Here is a 16,675-nt window from a genome sequence, read left to right as displayed (position 1 = left end):
TGGGTGACATGCATGACTATAGGAGATGTGCCACAAGGCAGTCCTAGACCTTGCGCATACCATCAATAACGTGAAAGAATAACTTGTTATTATGCTCGATTACACATTTTCTATTTAATCCCATGGTTTGGCTGTGTCACTAACAAAAAAAAAAGACACAAAAGGGAAGGAGGGACCATAGGCCCTCTCAGAACCTTTGCCCTGTGCAGTTTGCTCACTCACCCCACATGTATCCAGTGACCATGTACGCAGGGCACAGCGCTGCGTTCTTCTGAACACCACCATGGCAGTTTAAGTCCAGTTTTTAGGCCTCACCTGCAAACAGCGCATGCATTGTTGCTGCAAGGAGTACTGTTTACAATAAAGGGATTGGAGCCCACCCATTTCTTACCATTCCTTGGCTTCACTGTAACTCTTTTCTGCCTCCTAATTGGCCAACGCATGCCATGCCTCATGTCCTTTTCTTTATGAGGAGCATAGACAAAGCACGAAGATTGCTTCATCTTGATTAGTTTCCATCCGCTGCTAGCACAGTGATTGAGGCACTGTTTCTTCTTCCCCTCCCACTCCCCTTTCTCTATGTTGCTTCTTACCTCTCCCACTCATTCCTTGTCCCTGCTGCTCCTTCTTGCTCCCACCCACCCATTCTCTGTGGTGCAGCCCTAATCTACCTACCCCTCCCTGTCCTCACTGCGTGCCTGTTCTACCCACCCCTACCCACCAAAAAAAAAAAAACAACGCTATGACGCAGCACCAGTATTGGCTGCATCATAGCACTTTATTTTTTAGTGTTCTTTGAGCCATGCTGTGCAGCCACACTGCTGTACAACATGACAAAAAGACATTGGCAATGCCAATATCTCTCACATAGGCGAGACCTATTGGCTGTGCCCTTGCTTGCTAGAAATACAGCATGTCTGCCCTTCTTAAAACCCTGCAAAATCACACCATATTTGTGCGTCTTGAGTGTTGTATTTAGCCTGTTTAAACTACTGCAGGCAAATGTACTGTTAATTGGAAGCAAGGCAGAAGGTGAGCTCCATAACGTTAAGCAATCTAGCATATAAAATCAGTTATGATAAGAGATCCTAGGCCTACTAGTAGCTTGGTTCAAAGCGAATGGCTTTTCACATAGAACATACATGCAACTTCTTTTAGCAGTACTAACAGCTTTAAAGTCAAGCAGTATAGCAAAGAATATAAAACACAACGTATAATATAAATAATTATTTAATGATTACGACACCAAAAGAACAAAAACTGGTTAAATGGATCAGTAGTTACATTTTTTAATAAAGAATGACAGGGGAAATCTAAAACGGCAATTTTAAGCATAAGGCCAACCACAACACAGCAGTTAAAAAATCCATGCGATGGCCTCCAATCACAGCAACTATGATTTGCAACCTACCTCATTAATATATATGAGATAAGTGGGACTGCAACTCACTACAGTTCTGATTTTTAAGAACCATCCTATTAGTAAATAGGTTGGCTTTTAAAAAGCTTTACTGGTTAAAATATATTGCTAAAAAACTGCAACCAGTATTGTGCAGCAAGATTTTCATACATCAGCCCCTTAGGGCCTGATTACGAGTGTGGCAGTCCTTGGACTGCCACACTCGTGGTGGCTGTCGGACCACCACGGTTGTGGTGGTCCTACTACCAGATTAAAAGGTTGGTGGCAGCCCTGCTAACCTACAGCCGTCTCCACTGAGACTGAAGATCCAGACAAGCTGACGGTGGGTGCAGGTTGCAATCAGCCAGGGCGGCGTTGACCTCAGCGCCTCCCTGCTGATTACAACCTGGTTCTCGGCCAGTCTTTTCATGTCAGTTTCACCGCCATGAAAAGACTGGCAGAGAATGGGTGCAGGGGGCATAGGGGGACCCTGCCCAGCCCCCTCGCAGACAGTGTGCATTGCAAGGGTGCTGGTGTCGATGCAGAGGGCAGCATTCCCGTTGGCTCTATTGCGAGCTGGCAATTATGCAGGTCGAGAGGTCACCACGGAGTTTGGCGGACGGGTGTTCCCTTCCGCCAAACTCAGAATCAGGGCCTTTGTCTCTAAGATGGAAGTCAAAATCCTCTGCTGAAGCAAGGCAGGATGCAATCTTTGAGATTAAAGATGTGATAGGAAGGATTGAGGGTCCCACTGAAGCCATGAGCTTGGTGCTAAAAGCTCAGAGTGGAACAGATATGAAATCTGTAGTTTCTAAGGTCAATTGCCATAGGTTCACTTTTCCACCCTCTCTGGCACATCGTCACTTTATAGGAGCTCAAAATACTACAGCACTGCAAGATCCATATACATGCAGCACTTCACAAGACTTACAAGTGGCTTTTGCAGACGCCTCGAATTTATTTGCACAAAGCTCCAAATGGAGAAAAAAAACAAAATTGCTGCTCTCCAAGTGTTTGCCTTTGATAGGTAACCTTGGCATCTCATCCCAGTCCTTCAGATTCAAAACGTTTTTCTTGAGGAAAACATTTTCTCTGGAGCCAAATGTATTTTAAGTACCAGCCTTAAATAAAGATTATCATCTTTCCGTTTGTCACACTCAAACCTCTTTAACTTCCATGAGTGTCTTAGTGCAAGATGGCACAGCCAGCAATGGCAAACAGACTTAAAGACTCTTTTAGCAAGAGTTCCAGTCAAAGTCCAGTCTAATGGCTCTTCTTTTATTCTGCCTTTCTAAGCCTCTTATCTTCTTGTAGGCTTTAGGGATCTAGCTTCTATGATCTTTATTATCAACTTTTAGAAAGTGAGTTCAAGCAAAAAGGGATTGAAGTCCGCAGTCTGTCCACAGGCAGGTTGGAGGAAATACTGAGGTTATCCCGGTTAAGTTGCCATTCTGAGCCGTTCTTAATTTTAAAGCTCTTCCTTTACCTTGTGGCCAAATATACCAATAAAAGCACAATCCTTACTGTTTTGATGTTGGTGGAAGGTAGGATAATTTATCTGAGATTCTCTAGCTTGTTCATGGGCTTGTCTAGTAAAACAAGATACCCCCAACCTTGTGGAATACCTAACTCAAATTGTTGCTTTGCATATTCTAGCCCAGTGAGTAGAAGAAGGCAATGAGTCTTACTAAAGGCCTACCTTAAAGGCCATCACACTAGGTCTTTCGCGTTTTGATATGTGTCTCAAAAATCCAAAAGTTGCTGCCTGTCTTTGCACAGAAAAGTGGTCTCAAATCCCCCCTTCTTCCTCACACAAGAGCCCAATGAGCACATTGTGGTGCTACCTGGAAGCATGATCTTCTTCTATTAAAATCCCTTTGCCCTGCTAAGGAGGGCTGTTGTACCAAAAAGGGCATACTTCTCGAGGCGAGGACTACGCAACAACAATTCACATCTTTCTGAGCAAGGCTCTGTGCTAAGGAATTTTGCTCTGTGCGAGTGCCTGCCAGAATCCTGTTCTGAAGCAAAAAAAAACCTTCCTAACAATAATTTTTGGAGCAATGCACTAAAACATCTACCAATGATTTTAATTGTCTCTTGTTAGTGCAATGGCATAAGATTAGAATTTCTAACTATTTCCTATACAAAGGTATGATCATGTAGTTTTAAAGTTAGAGGGAGCTTTGACAATGACAACCCATCTTATCCTACACAGGAAAAAACTATTTAGTCTCTGCAGTTTTAGAAGCATGCAGGTAAACATACTTTGTGTTTTCATTTCTAAACACTATGCATCTGGGCGGTGTGGACTTAAATGAACATTTTACTGCTGATGTATTTCATGTTTGAGTAAGACTTAAAATGTAAAACAAAATAGTTTTAAATTGACACATTAATGCTGCTACGTTTTTCAAGTGTTCCATGTTGCTGGTTTAAGGCCATAGTTTGTCCCATAAGAGACATTAACGTTTGTCCCATTTACACAGGTTTTGCACATCCTCATCAGGGCTTATCTGAAAGTCAAATCTGCCAATTGATTGTCATCAGGCATGTGGCATTCCTATAGCCCAACACCCAAGACCTATTGTTTGGGACCCAGACTGCCCTCTAATTAGATGGAAATGTTTGCAGAAGCTTGAAAGCAAGACTGATGATTCTTTGTTTTCAAAATAAAATGTTCACAATAAAAAATGCAACTAGGAAAAAACATTTTGCTAAACTACTGTGAAATTTTAGGTACAATTTCTTTGAAGCATCATTTAGTAAAAAGTGTTGGTGAATGCTAATAGTTCCAAAATATTCATAATGAAAAAGCAGTATAACAAGATTATGGGAAACATGAAAATAAACAAGCACTGGAAAAGCCAATAGGTGTGACACGGGTGGACATCCGTCAATGTGTGCCTTGAATTGACATGGATTCTGTAAAATGTTATTGTTGCAGGAGCTGCTGGGCCCTCGCCATTATAACAAACGTTGACAAAAGAAAAAGTATTTTTTAGCCTCAAAAAGTGCACACTGCCATAGTAGTCCCTGGCATTAAACAACCATATTTTATGTGCGGATATGCTCCTTGTGAAACAGAATAATGCTGTCACTCACAGTGAAGCCTGCCAATAGACAGATGGAGAGAGTGAGAGAGACAGAATTTTAGTAAAAACAAAAGCTCTTGTTTTATGCAAGACCAAATTAGGGGTCCTATTCTTTAAATAATTCACAAAAGTGCCTCTTTTGTATATCCTTGCAATAGTGCAGATTTACGGCTTTCATGAATTCACAAGAACTTACATAAGTAGGCCAGGAAATCGAACTCCTAGAAAGTATTTGTGCACTGCATTTTAGCACAAGCAATATGCCTGTGTAAATGTTAAGCATTTACAAGTTCACTTTCCCTCCAGCCACTTTTTGCCAACCCTAGAAGAAGTTTTACTTCTGTCCCTGTCAGAAGTAAATGTCCAACTTTACACAGTATGGGAAAAGATTAGAGAAGAGCTGGTAAAAAAAGACAAACCCTGAAACATGGAAGTTAGGTTTTCACAGACTCAAAAGTGCATTCCAACCCTGAACTATTGCTTATTGCTACCTCCAGCCCCACTATGGTGATCTGCAGAAAGGTGACAAAATACAGGAACTGCTAGTATTCAAACCCTACTATAGTATGATCCCTGGCATAATCAGATAGACTATTATCAGAGCTCTTATATAATGAGATTCCAGCTAAAGGGACAAAAGGATATTCTACAGGGCAAGATTGTATATGAAGCAAGATTTTCATGGACAAGTAGATATTTTATCAAATTCCACACCCTGGTGTCATATTTAGGGGTAAAGCACAGGCCTTGTGGGTGGATGGGGAAAGGATAGTGAGGGATTAAGCAGCCTCTAGTGCCTAAATGTCCAGCAATTCAGTAAAAAACATTAGGAGAACCAAAAGATTTTCTCAACTATTTTGAGGGGAAAAAAACACAATGTGCAATCTTTGTCGTTTACATTTTTATACCTATGAAAAAAATAGCAAAATTCAACCTAAACTATAAAAAATTGAATGCAATCATCTTTCAGAAATTGTTCATAGAAGAGTATTAGGTGCTCATAAACATCCATGTTTTAACATAAAATAGAACCACTAAGAGGACTTGTAAAGTGACTTACTTGAAGCTTGCCCAGTGATAGGATCTCATTTCCAGGAAATGACACACTACCATGCCCAACCAGATGCCACCTCCGTTGCATAACAAGATGTCCAAAATGACCTGGTCCCACCAACACTCTGCAAAGTTCGGTAGAAGATGCATAAAGAACAGCTAAAGAAAAGACAAAAAAGGAGTGAGTAAAATGTATTTCGTTACAATTCCATTTCTTGAAGTAAAGAAACATGTAGTGTAAAATAGAAAATAAGCAAAACAGATATTTAGGTAAACTAATAAGCGTTTTGCATGAAATGAATCAGTTCATATTTAGAACGAGCACCTGGTGGCCGCCCAATATCACATATTTCACTATCCCATGAAGGGAGGGTTATAACCATTAGTGGTACTGCGCTACAGCATTACCACCCCTTAATTCAGCAGTCAATGAATGTAAGTCTGTACTAATACTGTAAATAACATTTTCTGCTAACCAAACAATATATTGTAATGTCATTGTTACTGTGACTGACAATTTACTGTGTTACAAAGTAAATGTCCTCAGAAAGAGGTCTTCGTGATATTTCCTTGAAAGACCAAAGTGTAAATTATTTTGTGCTTGAAAGGTAATCAATTGAAGATTACATGACAGTTTGACAAAGGAACAAGCTCAAGACAAGAGCTCTCCACATAGCCACATACAATGATTTCCTGTATTTAATTAAGAGATTCTGCATATTTTCATGCACATTCATCACAGAAGCAAAACCACCAAGTCAAACAAATGCAATATGAGCAAAATATGACTCCATGTTGCCAATTTATGTAATGTGTGTGCAAACATAAGTAAAAAAATAAATCAAATAAATCAAGAAATATACTTCTGTCCGTGTTCATGGAGCATGCACTACAAATATAATAGTCCTAGCACTACCTTATTTGAGAGGCAAAGACTCAAGTGTGGTTATGTTAAATATAACAGTCATAATGAAAGAGCTTGAGCTTTTTTTGGAACAGTCTTTAGATTTAAAGAGTCTCTTACTGCATTTTTATCTCTCACTACTAAGTCCCTCTACTAATGGTTTGGCAACACTTTCTGGCCCTCATACAATGCTTTTCAGGATCGTTATCAGTACAATGTAGAATATGCATTAAAAAGATGGATGATCTGCAAAATTAAAAGCGCAGAGTTTTATTACTGAGTACAGGTTAAGAAGACACCTTGTTTGCATGGAGCTTGTCTCCCAAGCATACCTTAAAGGGCACGTTCTCTCCAGGATGCCTTTTGGACACAGAATGCCTACAATATGAAATCTAAAAACCGTCCAGTCATTTTATTTTTTGGGAATTTTACAATGTAACTTCTGCAAATTCAACAATAAAACATTAACCCTTGGCAGGCACGACCCGTCTCCCTCAATGCTATTCTCTGACACATTTCAAGTAGAAGAGACTGTGGCAGCTCTTCTACAGGGGCATCAAGGAACAGCCCTGCCACCTATGAGGGCCAAAGAAAATCCTGAGCCCCTGTCCATACTGTTAATTATTTAACTTAGTAGTGTTTATAAAACATTCCTTTGGTGTTTTAATGAACACTTCCATTACACAGGTCAGCTCTCCTGGCCACCATCAGGCTTCTGATGACGCAAGGAAGAGGAGGGGGCTGACCAAAAGATGTAACAATAGAGTGATGTTTTAAAATACAGCACTCTGTACACAGATCGCTGGACAGTGCATGTTTGGGATGTAATTCAACTGCGATTCCCCCCTCTCACAGGCACAATATATTTTAAATTAGCAGACATGCTGCACTTGCCTCAGGTAGCAATGTATATCTGCTAAAAAGTGACTGTCAGGGCGCACATCAGTGCATTCTTGAGGTCAATGAGGACCACAACAGAGGAGCAGGGGCCAGATCTGTGGCATTGTCCCAGCTTCTGATAGGGCTCTGCTTTCAGCCCTCTCGCGTAGCTAGGAGAGGGTTTGAGGTGAGTTTTCTGCTTAATCCTGGCACTGTCTCTGGCTCCATTACAGGAAACAATGCACTCTTGTTTTCAATGTCCGGCAGCGGAATCCTTCCCGGTTGCTGCCATGGATCTTTGGAGTTGCATCAAAGGAAGCTAGGTGAGAGAAAAAACATAACTCCAATATTGGTTCTCTGTGCATGTGCGAGTGTGTATATAAATGTGTGTTTACGTATTTGTGATTGACAGAGTGAATGAGATTGAGTGAGTGTATTGTAAACACAGTGTGAGTGTGTTTATAAATTGGTTTAAGTATTTGTGATTGACAGAGTGAATGAAACAGTGTGTTATTTAGTATGTTTTGAGTATCAATGACAGTGAAAGTGAGTGAGATCAATAAAAGATAGTGTGAGTATGAATAAGTGAAAGTGAGTGCAAAGGAGAAAGTGATGAAGTGTGAGTGAGTTAGAATAAGTGAGTGAAGGAGACATTGTGATAGGGAGTGGGAATGAATTAGGGGCATAGCAATCAAAGGTGCAGCAGATGCAGCTGCACCAAGGTCCAGAGGGTCTTCTGAATCCTATGTATCATATCACAGCATTTGAACACCAGGAATTCAAAGCACAGCCTCCTGTATACCTGTATACCAGCAGTTGTTAGTGGGAAAGAGTGATGGTGTGTAAGAGCATTTGTAAGTGAGTGAGAATTATATGGGAGTGAAATTTGTGTAATTTGTTTTCATATAATTATGTGAAATGTCAGCAACCTTCCCCTATTTAAGTTCTTCAAGTGAAAATGCTTTAATAAGGTCAGACTCTAAAGAACTTTAAGTATAGATGAGGCCTTCCATTTAATTTCATATTCAAATTGAAGATAAGGTGATCTGCACTAGGTCACTTGATGATACAAACAGCATCAATAAAACTGAAAAATGGCGGTAAAGGGGGAGCGCAGGAAGGTTTAGCAAATAGCAACAAACCACTGCAAAAGAAGAGGAGTGGATGTGGCTACCGCCAAGATTCAAGAAGGCAGGAGGGTTGCAATACATCTACTTCAACAAGTTAACAGGGCAGACAGACTGTCCTGACGAGAGATAATCCTTTAAGGCGTTTACATATTCAAAACAGTATTTGACAAAGTGAAACATTTTACTTGGAGTAAGTACAAAAATGTGATAACCATGGCTTCCGAGGTACTCAAGTCACCTGGTGAAATCTTAGCATATGTGGCAGGATTGTTAAAAGCAGGAAATATGGCATTGTGGAAATGGACTAGATTAGGGAACCAGTGCAAATTCTCAGTTATTTGTTGGTGCAGTGTTTGTTTTTTTAAAATTAATAACATAATGGTAAAAAAGACTAGCAAACAGATGCAATGATCTCTTTTTAAAATGTTCTTTTTAGGTCTGGTGTTGGTCAAGACCTTTTGATTTCATAAAAATGATATACTAGTTTAGTATAGTCGGTCTCTTCGTCTATTGGTCTATTGCTGGGTCTTTCACATTTTACTTCCGTTCACAACAGCTTACATTACAGAGAAATGGTCCGCCCACTTTAGTCATTGGTTAAGTTCACAGTGACTGACAGCATTGTGCACACAAATAACTCCTAGTTATTGCCAGGGGTTGTTACAGCAATGTGTCCCTTTTTTAGATCAAAATAATAATCCTGATGCAGCCAATATTTTGTTTTTGTTGACTGATGAGGGACAGGCAAATTCTGTGACAAAGTTTTGCAAAAACTATAATAAAATGAGCATTGACAAAGCCAAAACAACGGCAGCCAACACTAGATCTACTGACTTTGCCAATGCTAGTTTGTTTTGCTGCTTGTGGTGAAATATTTTGTCAGGGTAGAGAAAGAGTTGGAGGAGGGAAAACAAGGAAAGAATGTTCAATTTCTCTGAAAAGCAAGCCAAGATGTATGCTGTTAAGAAAAGGATTGTGGGGGAAGGGCTCTTCGGAGTAAATCACAACCAAGCTGGTATATTATCCGCTATGTTCAGTGTCACTATAACGTTAGGAGCTTAACTAGCCCATCCAAATAAGGACGCATCCAGCACAAACTGCCAGAGATCTCAGCTGTTATTTGCTTCAGCCAAAAAATTACTTTGCCGATGGCTGATCAACACAGAAGACTATTAAACTTTGATCCTTAGTCTCCAAGAGAGTAGCAGAAGGAGTGGTTCTGCTCCTCCCCCATGAGTTCCAGTTTCTGAGCATCAGAGGTATAACAAGGGGCACTGAACTCTGATGAATGGTACACTTCGGGAAGGTCTCTATTCTTGCTTCATTCATTGTTCTCAATAAAGGGCTGGAGGGTTTCCGCAAGGTAGCTGTTCAAGGTAACTTTGACTGTGCTTTGTGCCATTGATTCTGGGAGAACCGCAATATGATGATGTGTCTGCAAAAAGACAAATGCCACAACAGATTTTAGGCATCATAGCAATTTCCCCAAGAAGTCAACAATGGGTAGATAAATAATGGATGATTGGTGGTTGGAGAAGGCACAGGGACTCACTTAAATACAATTTCTCTCATTTGTCAACAGCCACTGCTCATACGCCCTGCTAGACCATATGTTATTCAATAAGAGACTAGGATCCGTAATGGAAATGAAAGAGAGGCAAATACCTTGGCCATGGCCGCCTCACTGACATCTCACTAGAAGGAGCGTTCAGAAGAGAAAATATGAGGCACCTAGTAAACTAAAGGACAAATTCAGAAGATGCAGGTTGATGCTTTAAGGATGCTCTGACTGTAGTGGAGAGGGGTCAATTTGTAATAGAGGCAGCAAGACAGAAACCCACAAGAGAAACGTTTGCATGACAACTGAGAAAAGACCTACTACCAGCTAAAATTAAACATAAATCAAGTCTGCTGCAGTCGTTCTGGTGCACGAAGTGACAGCACTGCTGGAGCACATTAAAACTCTATAGGGCTAGCTGCCTTCTAGTAAAGTAAAGTTAGATCTGAGATATTATTAAGGTGTTAATGAGGACAAAAGCAGCATGAGGGCTTGTGGAATAAGGAAGGCAAAGGCCAGTAAGTCAGGAAGGGGAGAAAGGAGAATGCGTTAAGCAATTTGCAATGTGATGCAAGCTGCTGAACCAACCCAGCACAATCGAAGGCTGAACTATCTATCACATTTCATCTTACCATTCCTATTTAAAAAGGAGGAAGTGTTAAAGGCAGTACATAGCCTCCAAATGTTAAATCACTGGCACCCAGTGGATCCACGAAAGGTTTTCCAGGAAGTTAGGCCTACTCCTCATTAAGTCCCTCGCTGATGCGATGAATGGTATTTTCAGTGCTTGTTCACTGCCTACATGACAAAAGTGGCTGTATCCTTAATTATTAATACTTATACAGACCCACTCTATGCACATCATACGGAGTAATCACCCTTCTCAATAGACTTAAAAATGTTCACAAAAATATAGGTTCACTATACTATTACCACAGTAGATACCCTGGGACTAGGCGGGGTTTGTGGTGTGTTGGAAAACTGGGAGTAATACAAGGAAGATTCTAGTCCCTAAAGATATTGCAAAGAGGTGGGCGTGGCCACGCAAGATGGCCACCAGGACGCGTTCCTGAATTGGTCCGCTGCCACACCAATAAATCCTTCACCACCCTGCAGCCGCATGGCCCTGTGGAGTCCTCCGGACTGTGGGGAAGCAACATCTTGTGCTGCAACTAAAAGGTCGGGCTGCCTCTTTGGGTCTGACACCACCCGGGGGACAGGAGGTGGCCCGAGGTGTGGAGAGCCATTGGCGGCAGGCGCAAGATACCCTGGGCCTACCTGTGGTGGATTTGGAGACGGGAACAGGAGAGCCTGACCTTTCTTCAGATACATGGCCCGAGCAGTACTGTCCTGACGCAACACAATGACATATTAACAGCTTTGGTATCCCATTTCTGAGCTGTATATAAAGAAAGTGGGGAGATTGACCCTGATGAGATGGAAGGGTTCTTCACAGGAGTGACACTGTCTTGTCTTATGCCAGATGATGCTCGGGATCTTGAGGTGGCTATTTCCCTGGAGGAGCTGCAAGCAGCACTCCAAGACCTGAACAGGGTGGGGGGGATGGGTTCCCCACCAAACTTTATCAGGTGTATTCTAATGTTTTTGGAGAGAAACTGCTGCAAGGCTTCAAGGAACTCTTGTTATCCTACCACAGACAAAGGTGTTATTAATCTTCTTTTGAAGCCTGGGGGAGACTCTGAGAACCCTTCCTCTTATAGACCTATCACCATGATTAGTACTGATGTAAAAATCCTTTGCAAGGTATTGGTGGCACGGTTGCAGGGAGTGATCCGTACCTTGGTCCATAAGGACCAATAAGAGTTTATGTCCCCACATTGCATGGCCTTTAATCTGAGCTACCTAACACATATCTTACATGAGATGGAGGACTCCGATCAGGACCTTGCCCTCGTGACCTTAGATATCGAAAAAGCATTTGATGTGGTAAGGTGGGGTTATCTTTTGAGGGAATTTTTTTAACAAAGTGGGTGCGTATGATGTACACCGGGCACCTATTCCATGTCAGGGTGGGAGGTAACATATCTGAGGCCAGGTAAGCTGGGACAGGCACCCAATAGGGCTGCCTGTTCTCGTCTGTACTCTTTGCTGTGGCAATAGAACTAATGCCCATTTTATTGTGCAGAGAACTGGAGGCCTGGGGCATATTAGTACACAAAACTATCCACGTCATCTCATTGTATGCTGATGATGCTTTGCTTTACGTTCATTCTCCCACGGAGGCAATGCCTATGCTAGTGCAACACCTAGAGCATTTTGGCCAGGTATCGGGGCTACGGATCAATCTGAGAAAAACATTGTCTGCCATGGGGAGATTAGCTGGAGTGCCCTGAGATCAATTACCAGCCCTGGGGATCGAATTGGAACAGGAGAGTTTCTGGTACCTGGGTACCGACGGAGCATTAAAGAGACATACAGAAAAGCATCAAAGAGTTAATGTCGATGGCCTGGTGCACCAGGGACTCACCAGCTTGATCACTTTCTGGAATACATTCCCCCTGTCGGTCATAGGAAGGCCAGAGGTGGCACAAATGGCTCTTCACCCCAGATGCCTTTACCTTATCCAAAGTACACGGTTCCCCTTACAAGCACATTTATTTAGGATCGTAGATAGTCTGCTTATCTCTTTGATATGGGCAGGGAAACGTAGTAGGGTCCCCTTAAAGATACTGAAGAGATACATGAAGGAGAGAAGCGTAGCCCTCCCAGATATGCACATTTACAACATGCAGCTAGGTGGCTTGCAAATTAGGCAAATTGGGAGAACCTACTCCTACAGGGGCTGAGGTGGGGGATGGGTTGACACTGTCACGTCTACTAATACGGGGAGGCCAAGAAGCCACGTTAATGCCCTATCTGATTAGACAAACTACCCATTTATGGCAAACAGTGGTGAAGAAGATATTGTGCGGATCCTCCTTTGACAGGTAGGTGCCCCTCTGGGAACTAGAGGTCTTCAACTCTATTGACCAAGACAGGTCCATGGAGTGCTGGAGGGAGGGTGGCTGCCTTCTCCAAGGGCACCTGTATCCAAAGGAAACATTCCTCACATTTTTCCTCACATTTCAGGATCCGCAAGACACCATTGGGGCTGGGCAGAGACGATTTTTTACAATATGCCAAACTGGAAAATACTGCAAAGGAGTTATGATACACAAACCCCCAACCGCCCCTACACCCTCCCAGACCTTGGAGGGATTGCTGCACTCGGGGGGGTGTGGGGGGGGGGGGGTAGGCACCTTATTTCCCTGTTTTATAGAGCACTTCAAGAGGATCAGACAAAGCAGGAATATAGAGCGAAGGAGGCTTGGGGGTGGACCTTGGCAAGCCTATTGCTGAACCATACTGAGAACACATGTGGCTCTGTCACAGGCACCTGCTCCCTGCAGTCATAATATGGCTGGAAGCCTGTTGTTTTGGAGGGGACAATTAACTAGCACATTGTCTTTATTAGAAAAATGAAATTTTGGTGTTGGTGAACACCGCCAAAGATGGGAACAGGTGAAGAGTGTGGAAAAGAAGGTACTTATGCAATTGCGCTGAGTGGTGTCTTTATAGGGCCCTCACTTCTGGAGGTGGTAAGAGATCACTGGAGACTCCAATGGCATAATTTGCCTGTGCAACAACCATTCCTATGATCTAGTGTGGCGTGCGTTGAAATGCAAGAGGAGAGAAATCTAGAGTTAGAAATATCGATCAGAAACCATCAGACGACACAAAAAAGGGGTGGGACCCATACATGAGAGCCCTCTGGACCACCTCTAGAGTTTCTAGCAGCAGGACATCCACAGGGACAGTGCTTTTTGCTACTGGTGGAGGACAAACAAACACAAAGCTGGAGCCTATGTAAGTCCTAGGGCAGGTACCAAGGATTTAAATGGTTATTTCTTTTAGCAGGACAAGACAGGCTACTACAACACAGAAGAGAAGTCAGGGAAAGATCAGTCTCACCTTCAATCATAGTAAGGAGCTTCCAGTTTCCCTTCTGGTTAATGTGATGCAGGGTTCCCATTTTAAGTAGCTTTATTGAGTCTCCTTGTGCTTCAAAGCTTTTGCCCTTCCACAGCTGCCTCCACACCTTGCTGGTTTTGTGTTGGACTACTGTCTGTGAGCTAAAGCCTAACTTCTTCCATTAAACTGGCAAATTACTTGCCATGCACAAATCAGTCACTGAAACAGCATCTTTAATCCTAAATCATATTTATGAGGCAGACAGAATGACCATCCACAGATAAATCCACATCTGGGTCTCAGTTTCTTTAACCACCCTGGTGCATGGCCCTTCCGACACACAAAATACTGCACAGCCCACTGGCCAATAAGGCTAAGATTTTGTTCCCCAGTCATCAGGCAGATCCAAATAGGGACTCTACTACTTCTGAATTTCTGGGTGCCCTCCAGTGCATGGGGCATGTTTCTTCTATGTTCACTGCCTAGGGGAGGAGCCTTTTTCCCTCGTCCCCTGGGTATTGGAGCAAGGGTTAGCTATCCACTGAGAGGGATGTTCAATAATTCCAGGCAGGAGGGCCCTGGACAGAGGAGAATAACCTGCAATGAAAGGAGGAAAGGTCTACCCAGCAGAGGACAGGTCGGAGCTAAACAAAGATAGAAACTAGTTCCTTCCCCAATCCATCAACCTTCAGCTAGAGCATGGAAGGAGCACAGTGGAGCTGGAATGTCCAGCAGAACTGATACCAGCTTAGTTTATATTAAACATAATAACTCACACATTTCTCCTTGCCCAGTAAACAGACTCACTCTCAACAGACATATCCAAGACATGATAGAGGCCAAGAGAACCCAGATAATGAAACTGCACAGACTTTATAGAGAGGGAGCTGGTATGAAACATTTCCCAAGGGTTACAGATAGCCTAGTCAACAGATTAATGCTGCCCCCTGTGTCAGTCTACCATAGCCTTAAAAGAGACAGTAGCAGTCATTCACTGTACAAGAAGATTGCATTTTGCGTTTCCCCTCGCCTTCAAAGCCAAGCTCCAGTGTCAGAACCAATGTAAATAAGGAGATGCCAGGTGAACACGTGATTGTCAGATTCACTAATCTAAAAATCAAAAACCTACAGTACCTTTTCAGTGATTGCCAGAAGATCAGTATAGGGCAGGTAAGCACACTATGCAGACCCACAGCTGTTAATTAGTGCCTCTCCTCTGAGCCTAAGGTAAGGAACGAAATGCTTTTAGTGCATAAACTATATAGAGGTATACATTTCTTTGCTTTGTTTAGTATAAAAGAGCAATGGGAAATAGGAATAAAACTGTGGTGTCAGTGAGCACAAGGTGTTTAGTGGCTCATGTAGTAAAAGGCTGTCTATATTAGTGAGCAATATATGAATGTATATATTATAAAGGAGCAGGGAAGGTAAAGGGGTACTGAGGAAGCGAGGTAAGAAGGAGCGAAGTGACGGTGGGAGCAAGAGAGAGGAAAAAATAGGAAGAAAAAAGTGAGGATGGAAGGAGGGGTAGGAAGGAATGCAACGAGATGGAGGAAAGCAGGGGATTTATACAGATGAAAAGAAGGAGAGCAAAAAAAAGAAGGTCAACAGTAGAATTAGCTTTGTAATATAGCATTTCATGTAGAATGCGTGTTTTTGTAGTGCAAGGCTCTAAACTATACTACTCCTACTCAACTAAATAATCTCCACAAAAGGATGAAGGGCTAACTCAACGGTTTTGGTATTTGGGTTGCATGGGGAATGCAGGCTACATACAGACTAAGCCAAACCCAGCTTGGGAAACTGATCTAGGTTTAGATACGAAGCCAACATCGGAGTCATTATATGCTGTAAAAGAACATAAAAATAACGAGCATTTGGGACCTAATGATTTTGTCAATGCCTTTTGGCGATGCTGAGGAACTTTAGTAAAAAGCATTTCTTGGTGATGCTGTGCAGTATGGTCAAAAAGGGTGAAAAAAAGCACAATGTAGTGGCCGTCAGTGGCTGCTGGGGAAGAAGAACACAGGGGAGAAAAAGCCACACGTGGAGTGCAGAGAAGCGCACGAGTAAGACAGATAGAAAATAAATGCACTCTAATGGAGTGCCTATCCAAAAAAGAAAAAACATCTCAAAAACTGAAAAGTGGAAGGGTAGACGCCAGCAAATGAGAGACAAGACAAATAGGCTATGATCCAGGGGATGAACAAGAACAAGATAAACAAGATGGGACAAGGAATGAATAAGAAGCATGGAAATGAGTGTTTGAGTTTTGAGGATTTGTACAGCGCATGGCTACCCAAAGGCCTCCCAGCGCTGAGGAAGATCACTAGGTAAGAGGAACAGACCTAAACAGGGAACAATACAGTTTTCAATTTTCTACGAAAAGAATATTCTGACATGTCATGACGAAGTTCCAAGGGGAGGGAATTCCAGATCTTAGCTGCTCTACAGGTGAAGGATCTACCCCCCCCATCTAACTTTCTTAGCACAAAAGGAGTTATTTAAAAAAGCAGAAGAAGATCGGAGTATTCTCTGGGGGTTTAGGGAGTGATCATTCGTCTGAGGAAGACTGGACCCTTGTTTCGAAGGGCTCGTGAATAAAACACATAGCTTTAAAAATAATGCGTTGTTCAATCGGAAGCCAATGGAGGGAAGCCAAGGCTGGAGTGGCAGATGAATGTCTGG

General features: G+C 42.4%; 1 protein-coding gene across 2 annotated transcripts in view; it reads right to left on the bottom strand.

The window, feature by feature from the left end:
• The window catches only part of PTDSS1 (phosphatidylserine synthase 1), a 371,911-nt gene that overhangs the window by 170,084 nt on the left and 185,152 nt on the right, over positions 1–16,675 (bottom strand). For both annotated transcript variants that reach the window (XM_069220513.1, XM_069220514.1), the window contains exon 6: positions 5,552–5,703. In XM_069220513.1, coding sequence (XP_069076614.1) covers positions 5,552–5,703 — 152 coding nt within the window. The remainder of the gene's footprint in view (positions 1–5,551; positions 5,704–16,675) is intronic.

This window comes from Pleurodeles waltl, chromosome 2_2 (assembly GCF_031143425.1).
Source record: "Pleurodeles waltl isolate 20211129_DDA chromosome 2_2, aPleWal1.hap1.20221129, whole genome shotgun sequence".
In the NCBI taxonomy this organism is placed as follows: Eukaryota; Metazoa; Chordata; class Amphibia; order Caudata; family Salamandridae; genus Pleurodeles; species Pleurodeles waltl.
This window is presented reverse-complemented; position numbering and strand designations above follow the sequence as displayed.